Source organism: Mobula birostris, chromosome 8 (assembly GCF_030028105.1).
Source record: "Mobula birostris isolate sMobBir1 chromosome 8, sMobBir1.hap1, whole genome shotgun sequence".
Classification (NCBI taxonomy): domain Eukaryota; kingdom Metazoa; phylum Chordata; class Chondrichthyes; order Myliobatiformes; family Myliobatidae; genus Mobula; species Mobula birostris.
Window position 1 is genome coordinate 145,549,992 of NC_092377.1, and position 22,770 is coordinate 145,572,761.

At 42.1% G+C, this 22,770-nt stretch overlaps 1 protein-coding gene across 2 annotated transcripts in view; it reads right to left on the minus strand.

Moving 5' to 3' along the window:
* Positions 1-1,215: 1,215 nt before the first annotated feature.
* The window catches only part of LOC140201805 (scavenger receptor cysteine-rich domain-containing protein DMBT1-like), a 42,470-nt gene continuing 20,915 nt past the window's right edge, over positions 1,216-22,770 (minus strand). Inside the window, exons 5-16 of one of the 2 annotated variants that reach the window (XM_072266494.1) lie at positions 22,197-22,511; positions 20,630-20,944; positions 16,384-16,698; positions 13,025-13,342; positions 12,875-12,937; positions 12,464-12,775; positions 12,300-12,332; positions 10,121-10,225; positions 9,587-9,694; positions 2,861-2,968; positions 2,320-2,451; positions 1,216-1,653 (exon numbers count right to left, since the gene is read on the minus strand). In XM_072266494.1, coding sequence (XP_072122595.1) covers positions 1,640-1,653; positions 2,320-2,451; positions 2,861-2,968; positions 9,587-9,694; positions 10,121-10,225; positions 12,300-12,332; positions 12,464-12,775; positions 12,875-12,937; positions 13,025-13,342; positions 16,384-16,698; positions 20,630-20,944; positions 22,197-22,511 — 2,138 coding nt within the window. In that variant the 3' untranslated portion in view covers positions 1,216-1,639. Of the gene's footprint in view, positions 1,654-2,319; positions 2,452-2,854; positions 2,969-9,586; positions 9,695-10,120; positions 10,226-12,299; positions 12,333-12,463; positions 12,776-12,874; positions 12,938-13,024; positions 13,343-16,383; positions 16,699-20,629; positions 20,945-22,196; positions 22,512-22,770 lie in introns of both variants that reach the window. The other variant, XM_072266492.1, reaches the window with a different exon arrangement.

Sequence of the window (22,770 nt, forward strand, 5' to 3'; positions counted from 1 at the left end):
GTAGGGGCGGTTGGCTCACAAATGGAGAAAGCTTGTAGACAGTGCGAGAGGGAGGATAGGCAGATGATAGAAAAGAGACACACTCAGACCAGTGATTTGAGATGTGTCTCTTTTAGTGCAAGGAGAATTATGAACAAAGCGGATTAGTTTAGAGCATGAATCCGTGTTTAGAGCTATGATGTCGTGGCCATTACCGAGACTGGGGTGACTCGGGACCAGGAATGGTTACTTAGAGTCCCAGGCTTTAGAGGTTTTAGAAGGAACAGGGAGGGAGGCAAAAGAGGTGGGGGTGTCGAACTGTTTATCAAAGATAGGGTCACAGCTGCAGAAAAGGAGGAAGACATGAGTGGATCATCTACGGAGTCTCTGTGGGTGGAAGTTCGGAACAGGAAGGGGTCAATAACTCCACTGGGTGTTATTCTGCAGACGACCCATTAGTAACAGGGACGTCGAGGAGCATATAGGGAGAGAGATTCTGAAAAGGTGTAATAATGACAGGGTCCTCGAGGTGAGAGATTTTAATTTCCCAAATATTGATTGACATCTCCCGAGAGCAAGGGCTTTAGATGCATGGAGTTTGTTACGCTCTGTTCAGAAAGGTTTCTTGACACAATATGTAGATAATCCTACAAGAAGAGAGGCTGTTCTTGACCTGGTGTTTGAGAAACGTACCTGGTCAGGTGCCAGATCTCTCAGTGGGAGTGCATTTTGGAGATGGGGATCACAACACTATCTCCCTTACCATAGCATTGGAGAGGGATAGGAACACAGAAGTTAGAAAAACGGTTTAATTGGTGTAACGGGAATATGATGCTATTAGGCAGGAACTTGGAAGCATAAAGTGTGAACAGATGTTCTCAGGGAAACGTACGGAAGAAATGTGGGACATGTTCAGGGGATAATTGCCTGGGGTTCCACATAGGTACGTTCCAATGTCTTTAGAGTCAGTTCATTCGACAGTCTAAGTTCTCAGGCAAGGCCGAATGCAAACAGGAAACGAAGCGTTGCTGTGCTGTGTCCAAGTATCGACAAATACTACGAACGAATGAATGGAGTTAAATACTATCACAATGAAATAATAATTAACTGAAACGTGTATATTCACGAGCGCAATTGCTGTATCCGCTGCGCTGCCGAATCGGTGGTTGTAACAAGTATAGGACAAAATATGAACACATTAATAACATGAATTAGAATCACTTTATAATAAAATAATATATTTATTTTATTTTTGTTTGTAACTTTCACCGAACAAGGTAAATTGAAACTGCGGCTGGCACCAACCACAGCAAAATAAAGAACGATAAAGCCGTAAAACCATTCTTCTGAACATCCTCGGATATATTTAAGAACCATACGGAGTACCATGAAGGCTCAAGAAGTAAAATACTGATTTTCATTTTAATTTTACCAGATTTCTTTCCGGTCACCTGAATAAACATGATTTCTTGCAAGTTTTAAGGCAAGAGAGAAAACCAATGTCTCAAGATAACTCAACCTTTCTGCTATTGGTATTACTGCGTGAGAAACCAAAAACGTGACGATCTACATGTTCATCTTTCAGGAGAGATGAAAGGATACCTATTTGGAATATTTCCACTCCCTTCAGGACTCTCATTAGAAGAAGTGATCGTGGAGTTCAGAATAATTTACCTAAGAAAAGAAACAAAGTTGATGGATTAAGCTGGTTAAGTGAAGACTGTAAATGAAATACAAAGTAGGGTTGGAGATATTATCTGTCTTCTTTATTTCAGTGACGTTATTCGAGGGGACAGGGCAATTTCACTGAAAATATTCGTCTCCTCAACCTGAACAGACGGTAATGCGTCATGATAGATATCAACTAAAAATAGAGCACATTTCAAGATAAATCGATGAAATTTTATCCTGGATTTAATTAGTTGGATCGAAGATTAAAATATTATGTACACAGTACATTTTGCTGTGAAGGAAAGCCCTCCAGGAAATGAGCAACTCCGTGAACTCTAATTTCAACTGATTACAATTAATATTAAATTACAGCTGACGGGCCAAAAACAGTGAACAAACACAAACTTACAAAAAAAATCCTTCCTTACTGACTTCATGGTGAAGATGTAAAGTATCTGACCGAGCTGTCAACGCCTCTTGGGAGTGAAAGGGATGGAAGTTTTAATGCACCACCGGAAAATTTATAATTGCTGGGAACTGCGTTCCCAGGACATGTATTTTTACGAATCAAAATATACACATAACATTGAATGCGTCAAAAGCATAAGACGATCAATGTTTTGTTACCCCAAATTTTGTTTCGTACGCATGTGACGGAGCTGAACTTACCTTCATTTTCTAGGTCATCAACGGCAACTCTGAGCATCAGCGGATCGTCCGCAACGTCGGGTATCGGGATCGCAGCATCAGGAGAATCAATGGATTTGCACTCAACGCCATCACATACGCTGGGAAACAGATCTAGGAGGAAGCATGAATCAAATCGTTATTCCTGAAAATAGATGTTGTACACCGCGCCCTGCTGGATGAGAGATATTATTTTTGTTCCACGTGAGATCGGCATTCTGATAAAGGACGGATCTTTATCAGTGTGTTGGCTTTGAACAAGTTATCGTGTACCAAAACTGCTCTCTGATTATCCCAAAACGAAATTCACAAAGAAATGGCATTTAATTCAACAACTCGCCTGTCTGCAGGCGAGATTTTTTGGCACACACATGGAATAACGAAAATCCCTCAGAGAAGTTTGACATTTCGTATCACTTAAAGTCATAATTCCTGTAAAACTTGCTTGGTCGAGTTATGATCGTGGCCATTAGAATGGATAAATAAACAAGAAAAATAACATCACAAAGAAGCATACCCCAACCTTGAACACCAGAGTTTCTTTCAGTACATCCTGGTTTAATTTCGGTGCTGTTAAATGCATCACTGGTGTAATATTCGATTTGATTGATGGAATCATTGGAACCAGCGACTAGAAGACAACGAAAGAGATAACTGATGGAGAGATTTATTTCGTCTACAGGACGGAATTCATAAATTCTTCATCATCTCAGTAAGAGTAGTGTGGGAACTTCGTGTGAGACTAGTTTGATCGTAGTCAGAAAAGTGAGAATCAAGGCCGATGCAAATAGTGCAGAGTAGATATGCTGGGTGAGTGAGAGAAGGAAAGTAATGTCTGTAATACGATGAAGAACAAGAGATAGCAATGACACAAACTGATAGAGTATAATGATTTGTTTTTTTAAGATGGATGAGGGCACTACTGCTAGCAACATCAGTTCTCCACTGCAGCTCAATCGGCGCTGTTTTCCCTCCAGCACTCAAGTTCAGTGCGATTTCAAGAATCTCCAGCAGAGCACATAGAATATTACAGCACTTCACAGACTCTTTGCCCCACCATTCCATCCCGCATAGCCTTCCGCTGTACTTTCATCTATGTTTCGTATGAGTCTCTTAAATGTGCCTGGTGTATCTGCTGCTACAACTACCACAGCAGAACGTTTCACGAACCGACAGCTATCTGTGTATAAAAACTACCTTTGACATCCGTCTCATCATTCTTGCAGACGCTAACAGTTATGCACACGAGAAAGTCTGCAGATGCTAGAAATCTAAAACAACACACAGAAACTGCAGGAGGAATTTAGCAGGGCTGACATCATTTAAGTTTGAAATGAAGATCTTTCTTCACTTAAAGACTCTATAGTCAGGGGAGCAGACAGGAGAATTTGTGAACGTGAGAAGGACACCCGCATGGTGTGTTGCCTCCCGGGTGCCAGGGTCCGGGATGTCTCTGACCGGGTGCAAGACATCCTGGTACAAGTGGGAAAGCAACCAGAAGTCGTGATACATGTTGTTACCAACGGCATAGGCAGGAAGAGGGATGAGGTACTGAAGTGTGAGTCTCGTGAACTAGGCAGAAGACTGAAGAAAAAGGGCGGCGTTCTCAGAATTGCTGCCAGTGCTACATGACAGTAATGGTAAGAAGTGGAGCTGATGGCAGTTGAATGCGTGGCTGAGGAGTTGGTGCAGGGAGCAGGGTTTTAGATTTTTGGATCATTGGGATCTCTACTGGGGAAGATGCGACCTGCACAGATTGGATGGGTTGTACCTGAACTCGAGGGGGGGAGCAATATCCTTGCAAGTAGGTATGCTAGCAAGGTTCGAGAGGGTTTAAACTCATCTGCAAGGGGGATGAGACCCGGAACGATAGAGCAGTGAAAGAAGTGCATGGAGTAAAGCCAGATCTAACATATAGAGAGGTTGTGAGGAAAGAGAAGCAGAATAAACGGTGTAAAGGTAGTAAGGTAGAAGGGCTGAAGTGTGTGTACCTCAATGCAAGAAGCATCAGGAACAAAGGTGATGAACTGAGAGCTTGGATACATAAATGGAATTATGATGTGGTGGCCATTACACAGACTTCGCTGGCACCAGGGCAGGTATGGATTCTCAATATTCCTGAATTTCAGTGTTTTAAAAGGGATGGGGCGGGGGGAAGGGGAGGAGGAGAGGTATTACTGGTCAGAGATACTATTACAGCTACAGAAAGGGTGGGTAATGTAGCAGGATTCTCTTTTGAGTCAGTATGTGTGGAAGTCACGAACAGGAAGGGAGCAGTTACTCTATTGTAGGTATTCTATAGGCCCCCTGGTAGCAGTAGACATACAGAGGAGCAGATTGGGAGGCAGAATTTGGAAATGTACAAAAACAACAGGGTTGTTATCATGGGTGACTTTAACTTCCCTAATATTGATTGGCACCTTTTAGTTCCAAGGGTTTAGATGGGACAGAGTTTGTTAAGACTGTCCAGGATGGATTCATGTCCCACTATGCGTACAGGCCGACTAGGGGGAAGGCCATACTACATCTAGTACTAGGTAACGAACCGGGTCAGGTCACAGATCTCTCAGTGGGTGAAAATCTGGGGGACAGTGACCACCGCTCCCTGGTCTTTAGCATTATCATGGAAAAAGATAGAGTCAGAGAGGACAGGAAAAAATTTAATTGGGGAAGGGCAAACTATGAGGTTATAAGGCTAGAACTTGCGGGTGTGAATTGGGATGATGTTTTTGCAGGGAAATGTACTATGGACATGTAATCGATGTTTAGAGATGCCTTGCAGGATGTTAGGGATAAATTTGCCCCGGTGAGGAAAATAAAGAGTGGTAGGGTGAAGGAACCATGGGTGACAGGTGAGGTGGAAAATCTAGTCAGGCGAGAGAAGGCAGCATACATGAGGTTTAGTAAGCAAGGAGCAGATGGGTCTATTAAGGAATATAGGGAAGCAAGAAAGGAGCTTCAGAAAGGGATGAGAAGAGCAAGGAGGGGGCAAGAGAAGGCCTTGGCTAGTAGGGTGAAGGAAAACCCCAAGGCATTCTTCAATTATGTGAGGAAGAAAAGGATGACAGGAGTGAAGGTAGGACCAATTAGAGACATAGGTGGGAAGATGTGCCTGGAGGCTGTGGAATTGAGCGTGGTCCTCAATGAATACTTCTCTTCAGTATTCACCAATAAGAGGGAACCTGATGATGGTGAGGATAATATCAGTGAGATTGATGTTCTGCAGCATGTTGATATTAAGGGAGAGGAGGTGTTGGAGTTGTTAAAATACATTAGGATGGATAAGTTCCCGGGGCCTGAGAGAATATTCCCCAGGTTACTCCATGAGGCGAGGGAAGAGATTGCTGAGCCACTGGCTAGGATCTTAATGTCCTCGTTGTCCACGAGAATTGCACCGGAGGATTGAAGGAAAGCGAATGTTGCCCCCTTGTTCAAAAAACGTAGTAGGGATAATCCGGGTAATTATAGACAAGTGAGCCTTACGACTGTGGTGGGAAAGCTGTTGGAAAAGATTCTTAGAAATAGGATCTATGGGCATTTAGAGAATCATGGTCTGATCAGGGACAGTCAGCATAGCTTTGTGAAGGGCACATCGTGCCTAACAAGCCTGATAGAGTTCCTTGAGGAGGTGACCAGGCATATAGATGAGGGTTGGTGTGCTGAATGTGATTTATATGGATTTTAGTAAGGCATTGACAAGGTTCCACACGGTAGGCTTATTCAAAAAGTCAGAAGGCATGGGATCCAAGGAAGTTTGGCCAGGTGTATTCAGAATTGGCTTGCCTGCCGAGGGCAGAGCGTTGTAGTGGAGGGAGTACATTCAGATTGGAAGAATGTGACTACTGGTGTCCCACAAGAATCAGTTCTGGGACCTCTAGTTTTAGTGATTTTTATTTACGACCTGGATATGGGGGTAGAAGGGTGGGTTGGCAAGTTTGCAGATGACACAAAAGTTGGTGGTGTTGTATATAGTGTAAAAGATTGGTGAAGATTGCAGAGAGACATCGTTACGATGTAGAAGTGGGTTGAGAAGTGGCAGATGGAGTTCAACCCGGAGAAATGTGAGGTTGTACACCTTGGAAGGACAAACTCCAAAGCAGTGTACAAAGTAAATGTCAGGATACATTGTAGATTGGAGGAGCAGAGGGATCTGGGAATACAAGTCCACAGATCCCTAAAAGTTGTCTCACAGGTAGATAGGGTAGTTAAGAAAGCTTATAGGGTGTTAGCTTTCATAAGTCGAGGGATAGAGTTTAAGAGTCGCGATGTAATGATGCAGCTCTATAAAATTCTGGTTAGGCCACATTTGGATTATTACGTCCAGTTCTGGTCGCCTCACTATAGGAAGGATGTGGAAGCATTGGAAATTGTACAGAGGAGATTTATCTTGATGCTGCCTGGTTTAGACAGTATTCATTATGATCAGAGATAAGGGGGCTAGGGCTTTACTCTTTGGAGAGAAGGAGGATGAGAGGAGACATGATAGAGGTGTACAAGATAATAAGAGGAGTAGATAGAGTTAGCAGCCATCGTCTCTTCCCCAGGGCACCACTGCTCAATACAAGAGGACATGGCTTTAAGGTAAGGGGTGGGAAGTACAAGGGGGATATTAGAGGAAGTTGTTTTACTCAGGGAGTGGTTGGTGCGTGGAATGCACTGCCTGAGTCAGTGGTGGAGGCAGATACACTCGTGAAGTTTAAGAGACGACTAGACAGTATTATGGAGGAATTTAAGGTGGGTACGTTGTATGGCAGGCAGGGTTTGAGGATCGACACAAGACTGTGAGCCGAAGGGCCTGTAATGTGCTGTACTATTCTATGATCTATGTTCTAAGTTCAGGGCTCAGAAGTAAGGGGAAAGGTGTCAGAGTTGTAATGTGAAAGGAGGGGGAAGAGGCTAGCTGGGGGTGATATATGAAGCCAGGTAAGTGCGAAAGATCAAGTGCTGGAGAAAAAGGGAATTCTGATAGGAAAGGAGAGTGGACCACAGGAGACGGAAGGAGTAAGAGATATAAGGAGCCGGGGAAGATGAGAAAAGGTAAAATGCCAGAATTGGGTACAGAGGAAGTTGGGGGCAGGGGCATTTGTTAATCAAAATGAAAAATCTCTATTCATACCCAGCATACCCAGACAGAAAATACGGAGCTGCTGCTACCTCTGGTAGTACCCTCTTCTTCCCTCAAGGATAATTATTAATTTCCCCAGACATGTTATCGTTGCCTTTTATTCTGTCTAACAAATACAAAGTCTGTACTCTCAGAATTTCACTTTTGAGGTCCTCCCACTTAACAAGACCGCCTTTGCCAGAAAACACCCTATTCCAATTCACACTTTCCAGATTCTTTCTTACACCATTGAATTTAGTCCTTCCCCAATTGAGAAATCCAACCCGATGATCACATCTATCTTTCTCAGCGATTATCTTGAAACTAATGGAATTATGATCACCAGTTTTCCACGACAGAAACTCCTGACACCTCTTCTGTCTCATCCCTAATAGAAGATCTAGTATTTCGCTCTATCTAATTCGGAAGTCACCTGCCTATAGTTGACAATCCATTCCTTCAGGCTTGGTTCCAGTATGAGGATCCCAATGAATATGTGAGAGTTTTAAATTACCTGCCATCATTGCCATATGCTTTTGCAGCAGTCTGAACTCTCTGTCTCTGTCTCTGTCTCCCCCCCCCCACAACCCTTCCTTCCTCTATCTCTCCCTCTCTTTCTCTTAATGATGCTGCTCTAAATCCGGCTGAATGCCAGTTGGTCGGTGTTAAAAAAATATATTACAGTCGCCGTCCTTTTCTTGTTCCATAGTTCCGCCCATATAGCCTCAGCAGACGAGCTCATCTGTCTTTCCTACTGGACTCCGCTGTGACATCTTCTCAAATAAGTGATGTCACCTCTCACCCTTTAATCACTGCTGTACTATCAAGTCTAAAACAATGAAATCCTGGGGTTCTGTAAGACGACCCTGTCAAGGCTGCAACCAGGTTTCACTAATGACAATAATACCATAGCCCCATGTGCTGATCCGAACCCTAAGCTCATCAACGTTTCCTTGCATACTTCGTTCATTTACAAATACGCAAATCAGAACATGCTCATTCTCTCGATTCTTCCCTTTGTATGTTCGCTCAACAACTATGTTCCCCACAACCACTCCACTATCTGTTCTTATGCCCTAGCTCGCATCCGCCTACAAGTGTAATTTAAACCACAACCACACCCACACCTCACCACTTTTCAGCACTATCAAACGGTTCCTTCAGTATAATCTTCATAGCAATCCTAAGATCACAACCCTGGAATTTCTGTCCTTTAACTCATCTCCTAATTCCGTAAGCACTCTTTGTAGGACCTGATCACCCTTCTTTACAAACCGACGTTGATCATGACATGTGGCTGGTCACTCTTCCACTCCCGACTTAATAATTATTTGGAGTTGATCAGAGATGTTCGTGACCCTGCCAACTAGGAAATAATAATATCGGTCACGTAGACAGAAACATCTGTCTGATTACTTAACCAAATGAATCGTCCAGCAGTGCAGGACGCTTCTCCTCCTCCCTTTCTTTCTGAGCCACAGAGCCACAATCACTGACAGAGAACTGGCCAGTATGCCTTTTCCCTGAGAAATCATTCCTGCCAAACGGTGTCCAAAGCAGTATCACTGTTGTTGAGGAGAGCAGCCACGGTGGTACTCTGCATTGGCTAATCATCCCATTCTCCTTTCTGAAGGTCAGCCAGTTACTTGTGTCCTGCCCCTTAGGTGTAGCTACCCACAAGTCCCGCCGGTCAGCCTCTCAGCCTCCCTAATAATCGGGAATTCATCTAGTTCCTTTGCACGGTCTGTAGGAAACTGCAGCTTGAGGCAAATCTTGCAAGTGCAGTCGCCACGGACACTAAAGATCGCTTTGCCTTTGCCCATCCTGCAAGAGGAACATTTTATGAATTTACCTAGTCTCCACAGTGCTCTAGTTGTGCAAGAAGAACGAAGGGAGGAAGATTTATTTAAACAAAAACTTAGAGCATTCGCTTCCCTCCGCCATGAACTCTATAACCCAAGGTCTGGATTTTCCTCTGGGCCATCTTGTCGTCAGACATTTCATTTCTATATTTCTGTAATTCTTTTCATTTCAACTTTGAAGTACGTTTTGTTATTTTTAAGTGGTATATCTCGATTTCTTGTGCCGGTATGGAAGGAATCGGTTTTGACCTCCTGAAAAGTAAATGAAAGAAGCAAGACGTACCTGAATCGTGTGCATGGTTCAAGTACTTGATGCGGGGAGTATCCTCAATTTCTTCATAAATTGCTTGGTAAAAGATATCAGGTGAAGCTCTACCTCTAAACACTGTGTCTGTTGAAGTGAAGGTTCGAAAAACCATGTTCATTTACAAGACACAAATTGAAGGGTTAACCTCTCGGTATTAAAAATAAAAATGGAAAAACAATCATATGTGACTGATGATGAGAAAGCACTTTGTAAATTCTGTCATCATTCATATAATCTGTACATATGGGCTAATTACAGTAACAGTAGAAAGACTGAACGCAGGCTGTATCTGGATACATAAAACATATTTGCCAATTGTTGTTCCATGGTATTGGTAAACTTCATTGCAAATGATGAGACGGTGGTTATTATTACTACATAGGTGAGGGTACCATCCGTATTGTACCGGATAATAACACGACTGTCTGTAAAAAAATCAGCATCTATTATTCTTAACAACATTTGAAATATTATTCCGAAAAATAATAAAGTATAAAGCTTGAATCTTACCTCTTCTCCGCATTATCACCATCATTGTAAATAGCTCGCCCACGACAACGATTCCGAAAGTCACGCAGAGAGCAAACAAGATGGAGGAGAACTTGTTTTCCAATACTTAAACACAAATTCAGTAGATAAGTTTAAACAGATATTATAACTTTAAGGTTTAGACATTCACAAAGAGAAATGCTTATTTTTAATTACCGAAGAAAGTCTGCATAATTCGGAATTACTCGTAGAATAAGATTTATGGAAAGATATCAAATATGTCGTGTAAAACAACGGAAGTGATAATTACGGGTTATGATGTTGGAAAAAAACTCAACCTTGCAAAAAGACACGATGGAACAAAACCCGATAAACATTAGACAACACGTCATCCGTGGTGAAAATGTCAAAGGCAAAGGAAACAAATGCTACCATGACAGAATTATGGAGATATAAAAAATTAGAATCCATTGGTGGATGTCTCTCAGGTGGAAGGCAATAGCTCTGAAAATATATTGTCAGTCGAACAGGATAACCTGTTTAAATGACAGAACGATCTGTTCAAAACATGACGCCTATGAGCAGTTACATAATAGGCAATGGATATTGTCAAAGGTCACAGAGTTGTGGCTGAAATTTCCGTTGTGAAACGAAACAACACGTACACACGGAGTCCAGAGGACATCTTGAATAAATAAAGGGTCAAGTTATTTCAGCAAGAAGGGTATTTGTCCCGGCAAGCATATCCACTGCTCTAAGGTGGATCGTGGTTTCTATTATTCATACCGATTCCAAATCCTTTCAACCACAAGCATCCATTTTCACAATTCAAGATGCTCGGAATTATAGAGATCAAAGTAGTGGAATTATAGCACTGAAGCCCCAGTACAAAGCATATTTTATGGGCTGGAAGCACTTCTCCTTTTTTTTCTCTTCAGTTCAAATGTCTGCTGCACTTATAGTAGGTTATGGGACGGTCGATAACCTGCTACTAATCATAATGTTATGTTAACTCATTGTAGCGAACAATCTGTGTTGAAAGTACGTCTAAAGTCGTCTAGCCTCCCGACGCTGCATGGCATTTGTTTCCTCATGATATTAAACAACAAAATGACTCTCGATCAATCCACCAATGTCAAAATTATCTCTCAAACTCATCAACATTCTTTCCGGACGAAATTAAATCTCGGCATGTGAGGAAGGTTTCTGAGCCGACCTCCCTGCCTGGTTAGAGCACGAAACACTGCTGGAGATGTTCACAACTTGTAACTTGAAACTTTCCGCACATTCACCCTCAATATTGTCTATGTAAACATAACATATCTCTGAATTCACCGATAACCTCGTTTGTTCTGCTGTCCTTGAGGGAAAGGTTCTTTTAATCAACCTACATTACTTCACCTCCAGTCCCCTTCCTGTACATTGACCCCTCGTTGTCGTGATGTGGCATTTTTTTTTTATGATGGTATCTTCAGAAAACTTGTAAATGGAGTTCAAGCAGTATCTGGCCTGCAGCAATAAATGTACAACGAGAACGATAGGGGAAGAGGACACTGAGTTTTGGAACATCAGTAGTTCGATTGTGAGTCTGCTGGCCAGAAGCCAAGGATATAGTATTCTAGGGAGGTGTTAACTACCAATCTCTGGAATGTGGTGTTGGGTTTTCTTGCAATTACCATACTGATACAAAATTCACTGTATGCGGCTTATCTAGATGACTTCAGCATGAACGAAGACAAGAGCAAATGGTTCCGCATTAATGTATCAAACAACAAAGAGCCTGCACTAATTCTCCAAGTCGCAGGTGATATTGGTTCCAACAACTGATATGAATTAACTGTCATTATTCACACAAAGATCAACAATGATTTACCAAATGTACAGTGGAAATTCTTCAACGTTCCAATAAGAGCACCTTTTCAAGGCACTTTATGGATGCTCAATAATGAGCCAATTATCCCTATGTCCACATAAGTTAATCTCTCCCAGGTATTTGGCTGGAGTTGGATATATTAGTTTTAAGAATTTTACAAAACCTGATCCGAACACTTGGTTGGACAATAAGGGTTTCGGCAAATATGTTCCCCGCTCAGTTAACCGCTCAATTCCTTTGGAATTGACAAGTAGTAACAGAGGAAAATCAGTACTGTTAAACTACTTTGGAGATCAAATAAAGGAGAAATGCCATAATATTAAATACCTGAACCGGTCGAACCAGTGAGAGGCACGGACTCTGTTGTGAAGAGAATTATTGGAGAAATATGAATAACTTCATCTTTTTTAGGTTTTATTTTACAGTTGTTTATGATTCCGACATTTATAAATCAATTGAAGAAAACACGGAATTTGTCCAAGGACACCTACCTGAACAAACAACAAAGACATCTTCCTTCTGATCACAGTCATGTTGACCGAGTGGAGAGGCAGGACAACTGGACAGAAAAGCTTCACTTCCTTTGCATTTCACTTCATCCAGCCAAATATCACCGACACCCAGGACAATTTTACTCGACATGACGGTCCAAAGGGCTGAGCCACAGCCCAACTGCCTGCACGCTACATTGGCATCTGCTATATCCCAGGAATCATCACATATCGTGCCCCAGATATTATTGAACTTCATTTCCAACCTTCCGGAGCAATTAGTGTTGCTGGCAGAAAGACGCAACGGTAGTTCTATCGCAGAGAGAAAAAAAAACACTTACTTTGCATTAATCAAAGCTGGAAACTGAATGTAAACTGATAAATGCTATTGTAACTTGCAGCGCAGATTACCTGCTTGAGATACATAGGATGCCTCGCAACCCTTTACACTGGACCTCTCCCGTATTTCCGTTTCTGATGACAAGAGAAAAATGCTGTCTTTTTTTTTTACACAACTACGTCTATAATGCAAATCACTAGATAATGAGTTCCATCTGTTACCTTTACATTCAACACCTACATCTTCGTTATGTTGACAGTCGTGTTTTCCCCAAGGTTCTGCATGGCACTGCCAAAGAGTCGAATCGTACGAGAGGCATTCTATTTCATCCAGCCATATTGGATCAGATCCTTTTCCATACTTCTGGGAGTCATACTCAATAGATTTTACGGGTCCGCATTTCATTTGCTTACAGATCACGTTCACATCTGTATTATCCAAGTTCTCGGAACAAACTGTTCCCCACCTCCCATTGTACCGCACTTCCACTCTGCCTTCACAGCTGTGATTTCCTTTAACCAGGCGCATTTCTTTGTGTTCTGAGAGCAAAGCAGTTGAATGAATGGCCGAACAACGTTTACATAGCACAGAAACTTAGCTTGTTTTTTTTTTGTAAACCAAAAAAGGCACGTGATACATATCTGTAATACCTCAAAAAAAAACTGAAAACCCAAAAACACTCAAAAGGGAGAGTAAGGTGTGGACGGATAAACATAGAACATAGAACATAGAATAGTACAGCACAGTACAGGCCCTTCGGCCCACAATGTTGTGCCGACCCTCAAACCCTGCCTCCCATATAAGCCCCCACATTAGATTCCTTCATATACCTGTCTAGTAGTCTCTTAAACTTCACCAGTGTATCTGCCTCCACCACTAACTTAGGCAGTGCATTCCACGCACCAACCACTCTCTGAGTAAAAAAACCTTCCTCTAATATCCCCCTTGAACTTCCCACCCCTTACCTTAAAGCCATGTCCTCTTGTATTAAGCAGTGGTGCCCTGGGGAAGAGGCGCTGGCTATCCACTCTATCTATTCCTCTTATTATCTTGTACACCTCTATCATGTCTCCTCTCATCCTCCTTCTCTCCAAAGAGTAAAGCCCTAGCTCCCTTAATCTCTGATCATAATGCATATTTTCTAAACCAGGCAGCATCCTGGTAAATCTCCTCTGTACCCTTTCCAATGCTTCCCCATCCTTCCTATAGTGAGGTCACCAGAACTGGACACAATACTCCAAGTGTGGCCTAACCGGAGTTTTATAGAGCTGCATCATTACATCGTGACTCTTAAACTCTATCCCTCGACTTATGAAAGCTAACACCCCATAAGCTTTCTTAACTACCCTATGCATCTGTGAGGTAACTTTCAGGGATCTGTGGACATGTACCCCGAGATCCCTCTGCTCCTCCACACTACCAAGTATCCTGCCATTTACTTTGTACTCTGCCTTGGAGTTTGTCCTTCCAAAGTGTACCACTTCACACTTCCCCGGGTTGAACTCCACCTGCCACATCTCAGCCCATTTCTGCATCCTATCAATGTCTCTCTGCAATCTTCGACAATCCTCTACACTATCTGCAACACCACCAACCTTCTTGTCGTCTGCAAACTTGCCAACCCACCCTTCTACCCCCACATCCAGGTCGTTAATAAAAATCACGAAAAGTAGAGGTCGCAGAACAGATCCTTGTGGGACACCACTAGTCACAATCCTCCAATCTGAATGTACTCCCTCCACCACCACCCTCTGCCTTCTGCAGGCAAGCCAATTCTGGATCCACCTGGCCAAACTCCCCTGGATCCCATGCCTTCTAACTTTCTGAATAATCCTACCATGTGGAACCTTGTCAAATGCCTTGCTAAAATCCATATAGACCACATCCACAGCACTACCCTCATCTACCCTCCTGAAAGAACTCTATCAGGCTGGTTAGACACGATCTGCCCTTCACAAAGCCATGCTGACTGTCCCTGATCAGACCATGATTCTCTAAATGCCCATAGATCCTATCTCTAAGAATCTTTTCCAACAGCTTTCCCACCACAGACGTAAAGAAATCAGTGAACAACAAAGAGCTATATTCTATTTAATTACGGAATGTGGAGGCAGAAAATTGGGACTGTTAGTGAAATTGTGTTACACTTCACCAGTTTTGCAAAGGATCAGGCAGTGAATCTGAGGATGGTTTGGGTGTAAATGAGGAGCAGGGTTTAGTGGTTTTCTGGCTCTGCGCATGATTGCGAGAATCAGCAGAGTTGCAGAAAATAAATAATTGGAAATAAATGGTAAAGGGCCCTACGAAAGTTCATAAGTGATGAGCCACTCTTCAATATTTCGAGAGAACTGTTTACTCAGTGCCCAATCTGCAGAAACCGCCTATTTGATTATAGGGGGCTTTCTGATGCAAGTGCTTGAGAAGCGGCTCTATTGAATTCCCTCTATCCAGAACCTATTTGTTTGCAGTTTGTGCAAACATTCACTTGCACTCCTTCGATTCTTACATATTGCAGGTATTATTGGCGTTGTTAACAATTTTTCTCCCTTTCAGCGTTTAATGGCATGATCAACATTTGCTTTCAAATCTGCCGTTCAGATGAGCTTCTGCTACCCTAAAAATCAACAACGCCGTTCCGCAACTACTTATTTCTTTTATACGGTGGCACCCTTTTCTGTAACAATCAAATGCAACAGAAGTTTGAGAAACAAATAAGTTTCAAATAATCTTCCAAAATGAATATTGTATTATCTAGAGTTAGTTATTTAAATTTTTGCGTAATCCAATCTGTCACAGAGTTTATTTTTTTCTACTTGTTATTGTTTTCACTTTTATTTCCGGGATCAACACCGCCGCTGTCAGTAAGGAGTTTATGCGTTCCCACGTGACGTACTGCTTTGCTCTGGATGCTCCAGATTCCAAGGGGTAAGGGTTAGCAAATCAATTATTTGTTTATCTCGTTGGGTCGGGAAAGTTCAATGCAGTTCGCTCCCTCAAAGTAAAAATAAATAGAGTCTTCTGGCGAACAGTGTATAGCAGATAAATTTGTGGTAAGCAACACAACTGGCGAAAGAACAAGGCGTAATCCGAAGCAGTTACTCTCAATGCTCTATTAATTTATACGTTTTCTGCAATTAGTGGTGTTGACATTGTGCTACACATTAAACTCTCTATTTATCTGCTGCTAAGACTAAGTGGCTTTTCGCTATCGCACTCCTGTTGAAGGTAATTGGATATAACATGATTTTTTTTTAGTTTCAGAATGTAGAGCGAAAACATTACACAGATTAACCATTATTGATAGTGTAATGGTGTTGGGTGCGTGGCATGCGCTGCCATCGACGGTGGTAGAGATAGGTACATGGAGCTTCGAAAAATAGATGGTTATGCAGTAGGGAAATTGTAGAGTAGTTTATACGGTCGGCACAACATTGTGAGCCGAAAGGTCTGTAATGTGCTGCAGATTTCTATGCTTATGTTTCAGTAACCCTAATGTGTGCCGTAGATCGTTTCTCAAATCTGCAGAAAGAAGATTGCAATCACACGTTGCAGAAAATCAGGATAATGGAAATACGCTTACCAGAACATTCCACTGTCACATCTTCCTTATGGCTGCAGTCATGTTGGCCCCACGGCGCGGAAGGACATTTCCAGAGATCCGTTTCATTACCTGAACATCTCATTTCATCCAACCAAATTTCTCCAGTGCTTCGTTCACAGATACCAAGAAATTTTTCCTCCAAAGCATAACCACAACCTAGTTGTCTACATACAACGTTAGCATCAACTATATCCCAGGAGTCATCGCAGACTGTTCCCCAGGATCCATGATAATATATCTCCAGTCTTCCAGCACATGCATCTTCACTACCGAATAGCCTTAACTGCAAGTGGTCTGTTGTAAAAAAAAACATACGAGGTTATTCATTCCATTAAAAATGAACTCATCACCTCGTTCGCATTTCTGAAACCTCTTCTGAAATTATACTTTAAAATAATTGTGCAATGACATCACAGAATATTGGAAACTGAAGGTGCTAAAGTATAAACTCAAAAGCGAAAAGGCTGTGAGAATTCAGTTGGACATGCAGCGCGGGTTAGAGTTTTCCGCTGAGCTAGGTGTTCAGTCACTGATTCATATCTGAACCAGGTTATAACCTCAACATTCGTACCCTACATAGAAAGTTGGGCATTGGAAATTCCAGGTGCAATTCCTCTCTGGCCGAGGTACTGCATTCAAAACCATACATCAATCATGGTGGCTACATTATTCTGCGGGGTTTGGCATTTCTTTTAATCGGATATTTTCGCTGTCTTGAGCATGGTCAATACTAGAGCGTTCCCTGTAGTTTGAAGAATGTAGTTCGGCTGGTGGCAGAGTGGCATCAGCGCCAGACTTCGGAGCGAAGGCTCCAGAGTTGGAATCCAGCTCGCTCCCTTGCACGCTTTCCATCCAAGCTGAGTTGAGCGACGGCTTCGTAAAAATAAGAAAACCTGCTAAAAAGAAAAAAAAAACACTGTCATGACCGTGTCCCGATGACTCCACTCAGAGTTAAGTCCTTTCTTCTTCTTCTTCAGTCCTCTTCCGAGGCAGCAGAAAGAACATTGAGCCAAATCGTGGGAAATTGAGCATCTTACCACTGTACTTCGTGTCCAATATCTCCGGCTGTCCAATGGCGAGTGTGGGAAAATCCAGTCAGTCCCATTTTACCAGAAATTGATAAGGAACTGATATTCATGCACTCGTGTCTCACTACACATGAAGTCTTCACAAATACAGAAGTTTAATCTGAGTCCAAAATGGGACTATGTCATTTTTTTGATTGAGATGCATCATTGCCGTCTGCATTGTCAGGGAAGGTAAGTGGGGGTTTCAATAATCATACAGATAAAGCTATAGTGTACATTCTATTGAATAATGAATACTGGATAACGAATAAGGGACTTCGCTAACTAAAATAATTCACATCAAACAGCAGAGCAAAGATCATTACGGATGTAGAGTGTTAGAAAATAAATGTAGGATAGTCATCAGCCAAAGCAGATGTTCATATTTCTGGAGAAAAGGCCTAGGAAAAAATGTTGCTCTTTGATGAATAAAGACATCGCTGGCTATTTTGCCTGCATCTTCCATTTATTCTATACATCTGTGCTCTTACTGATACTGTTGCCATCTGCAGAATTTGCCTGTTGGCCAGTATCCAAATATAATATATGATTATTTGTTGTGAACATCAAAGGCGTTTTCAATTTCAGAGTTTAATAAACAGCGTGCCCTCTTGTTTCTCAATGGAGATCATGCTTTCGGTATGGTAGAGCGCATGCAGCTCCGCCATGGTCAAAGCCAACTAAGCTTGGGGAAAAAAAAAACGGTGCCACAAATATTTCAGCAGAAACTACAAAGATTTCATCCCTGGAGGAGGAAGGATCTTACATAAGAGGATAAATGAAGTCGTGTGGTGAACACCGAAAGCCCGAAAAACAACAGCAAAAGGAACGAAATCATTCACATAGGACACTGTCGAGTTGCTGTCAGCGACCTATGATCCAATGTGGATGAACGAGCTTAAGAAGTGTAAGAAGAACATCTGCAGTTAAAATGGTTACATTCAGCTCGCAGGCTTCACCGAGAAAACAAGCTGGATTTTATTAAGATTTTGAATTAGAAATGTTTATTATTATTGTTTTGATTGGTATCTCTCCACTTAAGAGTTCCAGTTTACTATATCATTATAATGAAGGTGCGCTTTTCGGGAAAGTATGAAAACAGAGGTAACTCTCTCTCTCTCTCTCTCTCTCTCTCTCTCTCTCTCTCTCTCTCTCTCTCTCTCTCTCTCTCTCTCTCTCTCTCTCTCTCTCTCTCTCTCTCTCTCTATCTCTATCTCTCTCTCTCTCGCACATGTATATGTATGTATATGTATATGTGTGTACGTGTGTGTATATATTTCTTATATGTTTTGATCATCCAACCATGAAAGATTTAAAGTAAAAGAAGGCCAGACATCAGCCATTTAATTTTGTTCTTTCTTTGTTCGTTCCTTGGGCAGTCTTGCACCTGTCGCATCAGACTGAAATATCCGAAAGTTCTCCTGGATACGGAGTAAAGTTCATTCTCCATGAACGTCAAAGGGTTCAAAATTCTGTCTATCTCAATCTGGAAGAAATACCTCTCACTTCCGTTAATTTCTCCAACCGCTCTCTCCATTCTCTCTTTCACATTTCCCGTTCACTTTCCTCTCCCATAACTTCACATTTGCGGGTCATCATTACAATCTGATACCCCGTTACTTTCTTTTTTTTTCCATAGACTACTGTCGCAAATCATACTCGTAGCAGATTCATTCATCGCAACCCCTTATATCTTTGACCTAGCGCTTGAGCCTCTTACATCATTTACCACTAACGCTACCAACCCCACTGATCTCCTCCCCCCCCCACCACGCACCAACACACACACACACACACACACACACACACACACACACACACACACACACAAACACACTTCTTTTCCAGTACTGTCGAAGTTTCTTGGTCCAAAACTTCACGTTGATCCATGATTTTCTGCGTTCCTTCATCACATAACACGGAAGGTGACGTGAGGTCAACCAAAGACGGCACTGTCAAAGGAGTAATCTCACGAATACAATATTAGTGAGAATTGGAGTGCGTATATAATAAGTTGAAGCTGGCGACACAAACCAAGAGTTATCCACCCTATAGGACAAGTGTTGCGGGATATTAAGTTTGTCTTTGATGAATAGACAAATAGATGTATCTTCTTCTCATTCAATTCACGGTTGTAGCAGATGCAGTCAAGCACACATCTACGTACTAGGGTAATAAACACACACCAATTGACTGTAGCAATGGGGACACAATTGAAGACATATGGTTTCACAGCCTAACTAATGCAGTTACTGGACACTGTAGTACCACTAATGTGCTTCCACCTATTGATATGTTTCCATAGGTTGTGGTTTAAATGTAACAATAATCCCTTGAACAGAACTATATTTTCACAGTATGGGAATGTTTGTTAAATACAGAAAACATGGCCCATCATTCCCATTGAAGACCTCAAATTGAGAGTTCAACCTGAGAGTTTCAGATATATGGATCCGAGACTTCATCCTCGTAATTGTACAGCATGCAAAACGGGCTTTCACCCTCCCAGGTCTGTGCGCACAGAAATGAATCCGCCTGTACTCATCCTCAGTTATTTAAAAGCACATGTACAGTAATTTCAGCCATTTGTAATTAACAGAAATCTCATTGCGATGCCTGATTAGATTCAAACGAACGGATAAATGAATTTTTCCCCTTGGTGTAGCTCTGCAGGACACAGCCCAATGGCGAATGAGTCCGCGACATCGTGTTCATAGCGTCAAAAGCTAGTGCGTCACAGATCCATTGAAGCAGATTAAAAACCGACTCTCTGCGTGAATTTTCCGCATTCTGCCCAGAAACAGGATGCTCCCCTTTGTATTTAGATTTTCATTCACCTCCCCAGGTTGTGCAGTCTGGTACGCTGGTAAGCTAAGGAAGTACTGCAAATTCCCTATGAGATTCAAATATGTTGTGGTGTCTGTGGAACAGGGCTTCGGGTGGAGTTGTGTGTGTGTGTGTGTGTGTGTGTGTGTGTGTGGAGGGGAGGGTATTCGGGGGTCATTGCCGTATAGGCTAGAGATTGCTTATTAAGGAAATTTGCGCCGATGTGTCTGAATAACTACCTCCATGCTTTAGTGACTCTGAACTTATCGATGCATTATTAATGACCACACGAGTTTACAAATTACTATTGCCACTTTTTTGACAATATTCACCTGAACATTGTACACCAATGCCCGTGATGTCAGAAAAAGACCTTTTCAACACCGACGTGTTGCAGTTTCGCATGTGTGTCTCGTTTCCCACGCATTGAACTTCGGTCACCAACAAGGGCCGTTCAGGTTCTCTGGACCTTGAGGAGTTGTAGGCGGATGTGGCGAAGCCGCAACGCAGTTGCCCACAGACAACGTTTGCGTCATTGAGGTTCCAATCTTTATCCTGCAATCTATGCCAGGTGCCGTTATCATAAACCTCCACTCGGCCGTCGCATCGGCTTACCCCATCGCTCAGTCTCAAAGACCAAATTTCAGCTACGATATCAGATAAGGCAGAAAAAACAGTTAACATTAAGAGAAAATATGCACTTTTTTTCAGATATTACTGTAGAGTTTGTTTTATACACTAATTTTCCCACATATTACGTGCGTTGCGAGCAATATCAGTAAAGTGCGCTGAACCATTCGACAAAAAAAAAACTATCTCCATACTTCATCTCAGAAACGGAAATTATGAAGAATACAACTTAACTTTGAACGTATCGATAAATAGTGAATGCTTTACTTATTCTGATCCCTGACCAAAGCTACACTGTTGGCCCAGGCGGGTTTTCGTTATTCTCTTTATTTTGCTCGCATTATTAAATACAAGCATCCCAAGAGCGATATGCAGTTTCTCTTTACGAGTGGTCTGGGTGGGAAAGAAAAGCACACACAGAAAAAAAAATGCGACTGTTTTTTTTTTTAGAGTAAAGCAGAACCAGATAGGAATTGGTCGTGGTGGACAAGATGATAACAAGATGATAGACAGAAACGTTACCCGACAGTCAAAATGGCAAATCCCTGCAGACATATCTTTATTGGGAGTCGAGTAAAGCAAGGGAAAATATCAGAGCTCTTGTTATTTACACAGAGTCCAGTCGTCCGCATGGAACGGCCTGCTGTAGCCAATACAGGCGGATACAGTCGGGTCATTTAAGGAACTCTTAAATAGGCACATGGAAAAGCAATGGAGGTTGTGCTGTCGGGAAGAATTGGACCACTATTAGAGTAGATTAAAGTGGCGGCAATACATAATGCGCAGAAGGAAGAGTGTTTTCGAAGTAACACGTATTCTAAGCTCATGGTAACAACGCCAGACTCTGCTCTTACTCGCCAAATTTAAGACGGGCCCTTCATTTTTTATTGCCCCTCGTCAAATCAACAGTGAAGTCTACCTTAAAGGGGAGCTCTGAATAGATAGTATATTTCTATATTTGTGGAATTTTGCATTGTGCTAAAAAGTGCTAGACTGATCAATGAATTGTCATCTTCCTGCAGCCTTGTGCAGAATTATTTTCCAACTTCAGAATTATTTACTCTAAGTTCAAATGCAGTCTATGTATAATGCAAGGAAAATGGTCTGACGGCATGTATTTGCGAAATTAAGAAGCGGAAGCTACCTTTATAATTTCAGTCAGACATGGTCACCGGTAAATGACAGATTCGTTAAATTACTAAACACGTCGCTGATGTGTAAATTGTGTAAAGAGCAGTTTTGTTCTCTCCAACATTCTTTGTGACTCACCAGAACAGATGAGACCAGCGGCATTCCCATGTGAACAGTTAATGTGACCCAAGGCTGAGAGTGGACAATCAGTTAATCGGGACTCGTTCCCCAGACAACGGTAGTTATACTTCCACAATGGCCCTTTTCCTTTGCCAAAGTTAGCACCTCTGGCAGCTGCATTTACTGCCCCGCATTGTAGGTGTTCACAGACCACGGCAGCATCTTCCAGGCCAAAGTATTCATCACAAAGTGTACCCCACTGGTTTCCGCGCAGGACTTCCACACGGCCAGAGCATCTACTCTTCCCATTAACCAAGCGTGGTCCATGCTTCCCTGTTATAGTAATTATTGAAGGCATTTAATTACTCTCAATAAAAAGAGAGTAAAACAATAAAATGGACAAACTAGCTGTTATTTTACTTCCTAAGCAAGAGCGCCTGACAATCGTTTCTGTACAGGAAGATTCATCGAAATGGGACACATTGAATAGTACAATACAGACATGTTCTTCATCTCGTTGAGGGGGGACATTTCGCTTCCAATATATTAGTTTTCAGTTCTGTAAATTTTTGCTGAGATCCTATCATAAACA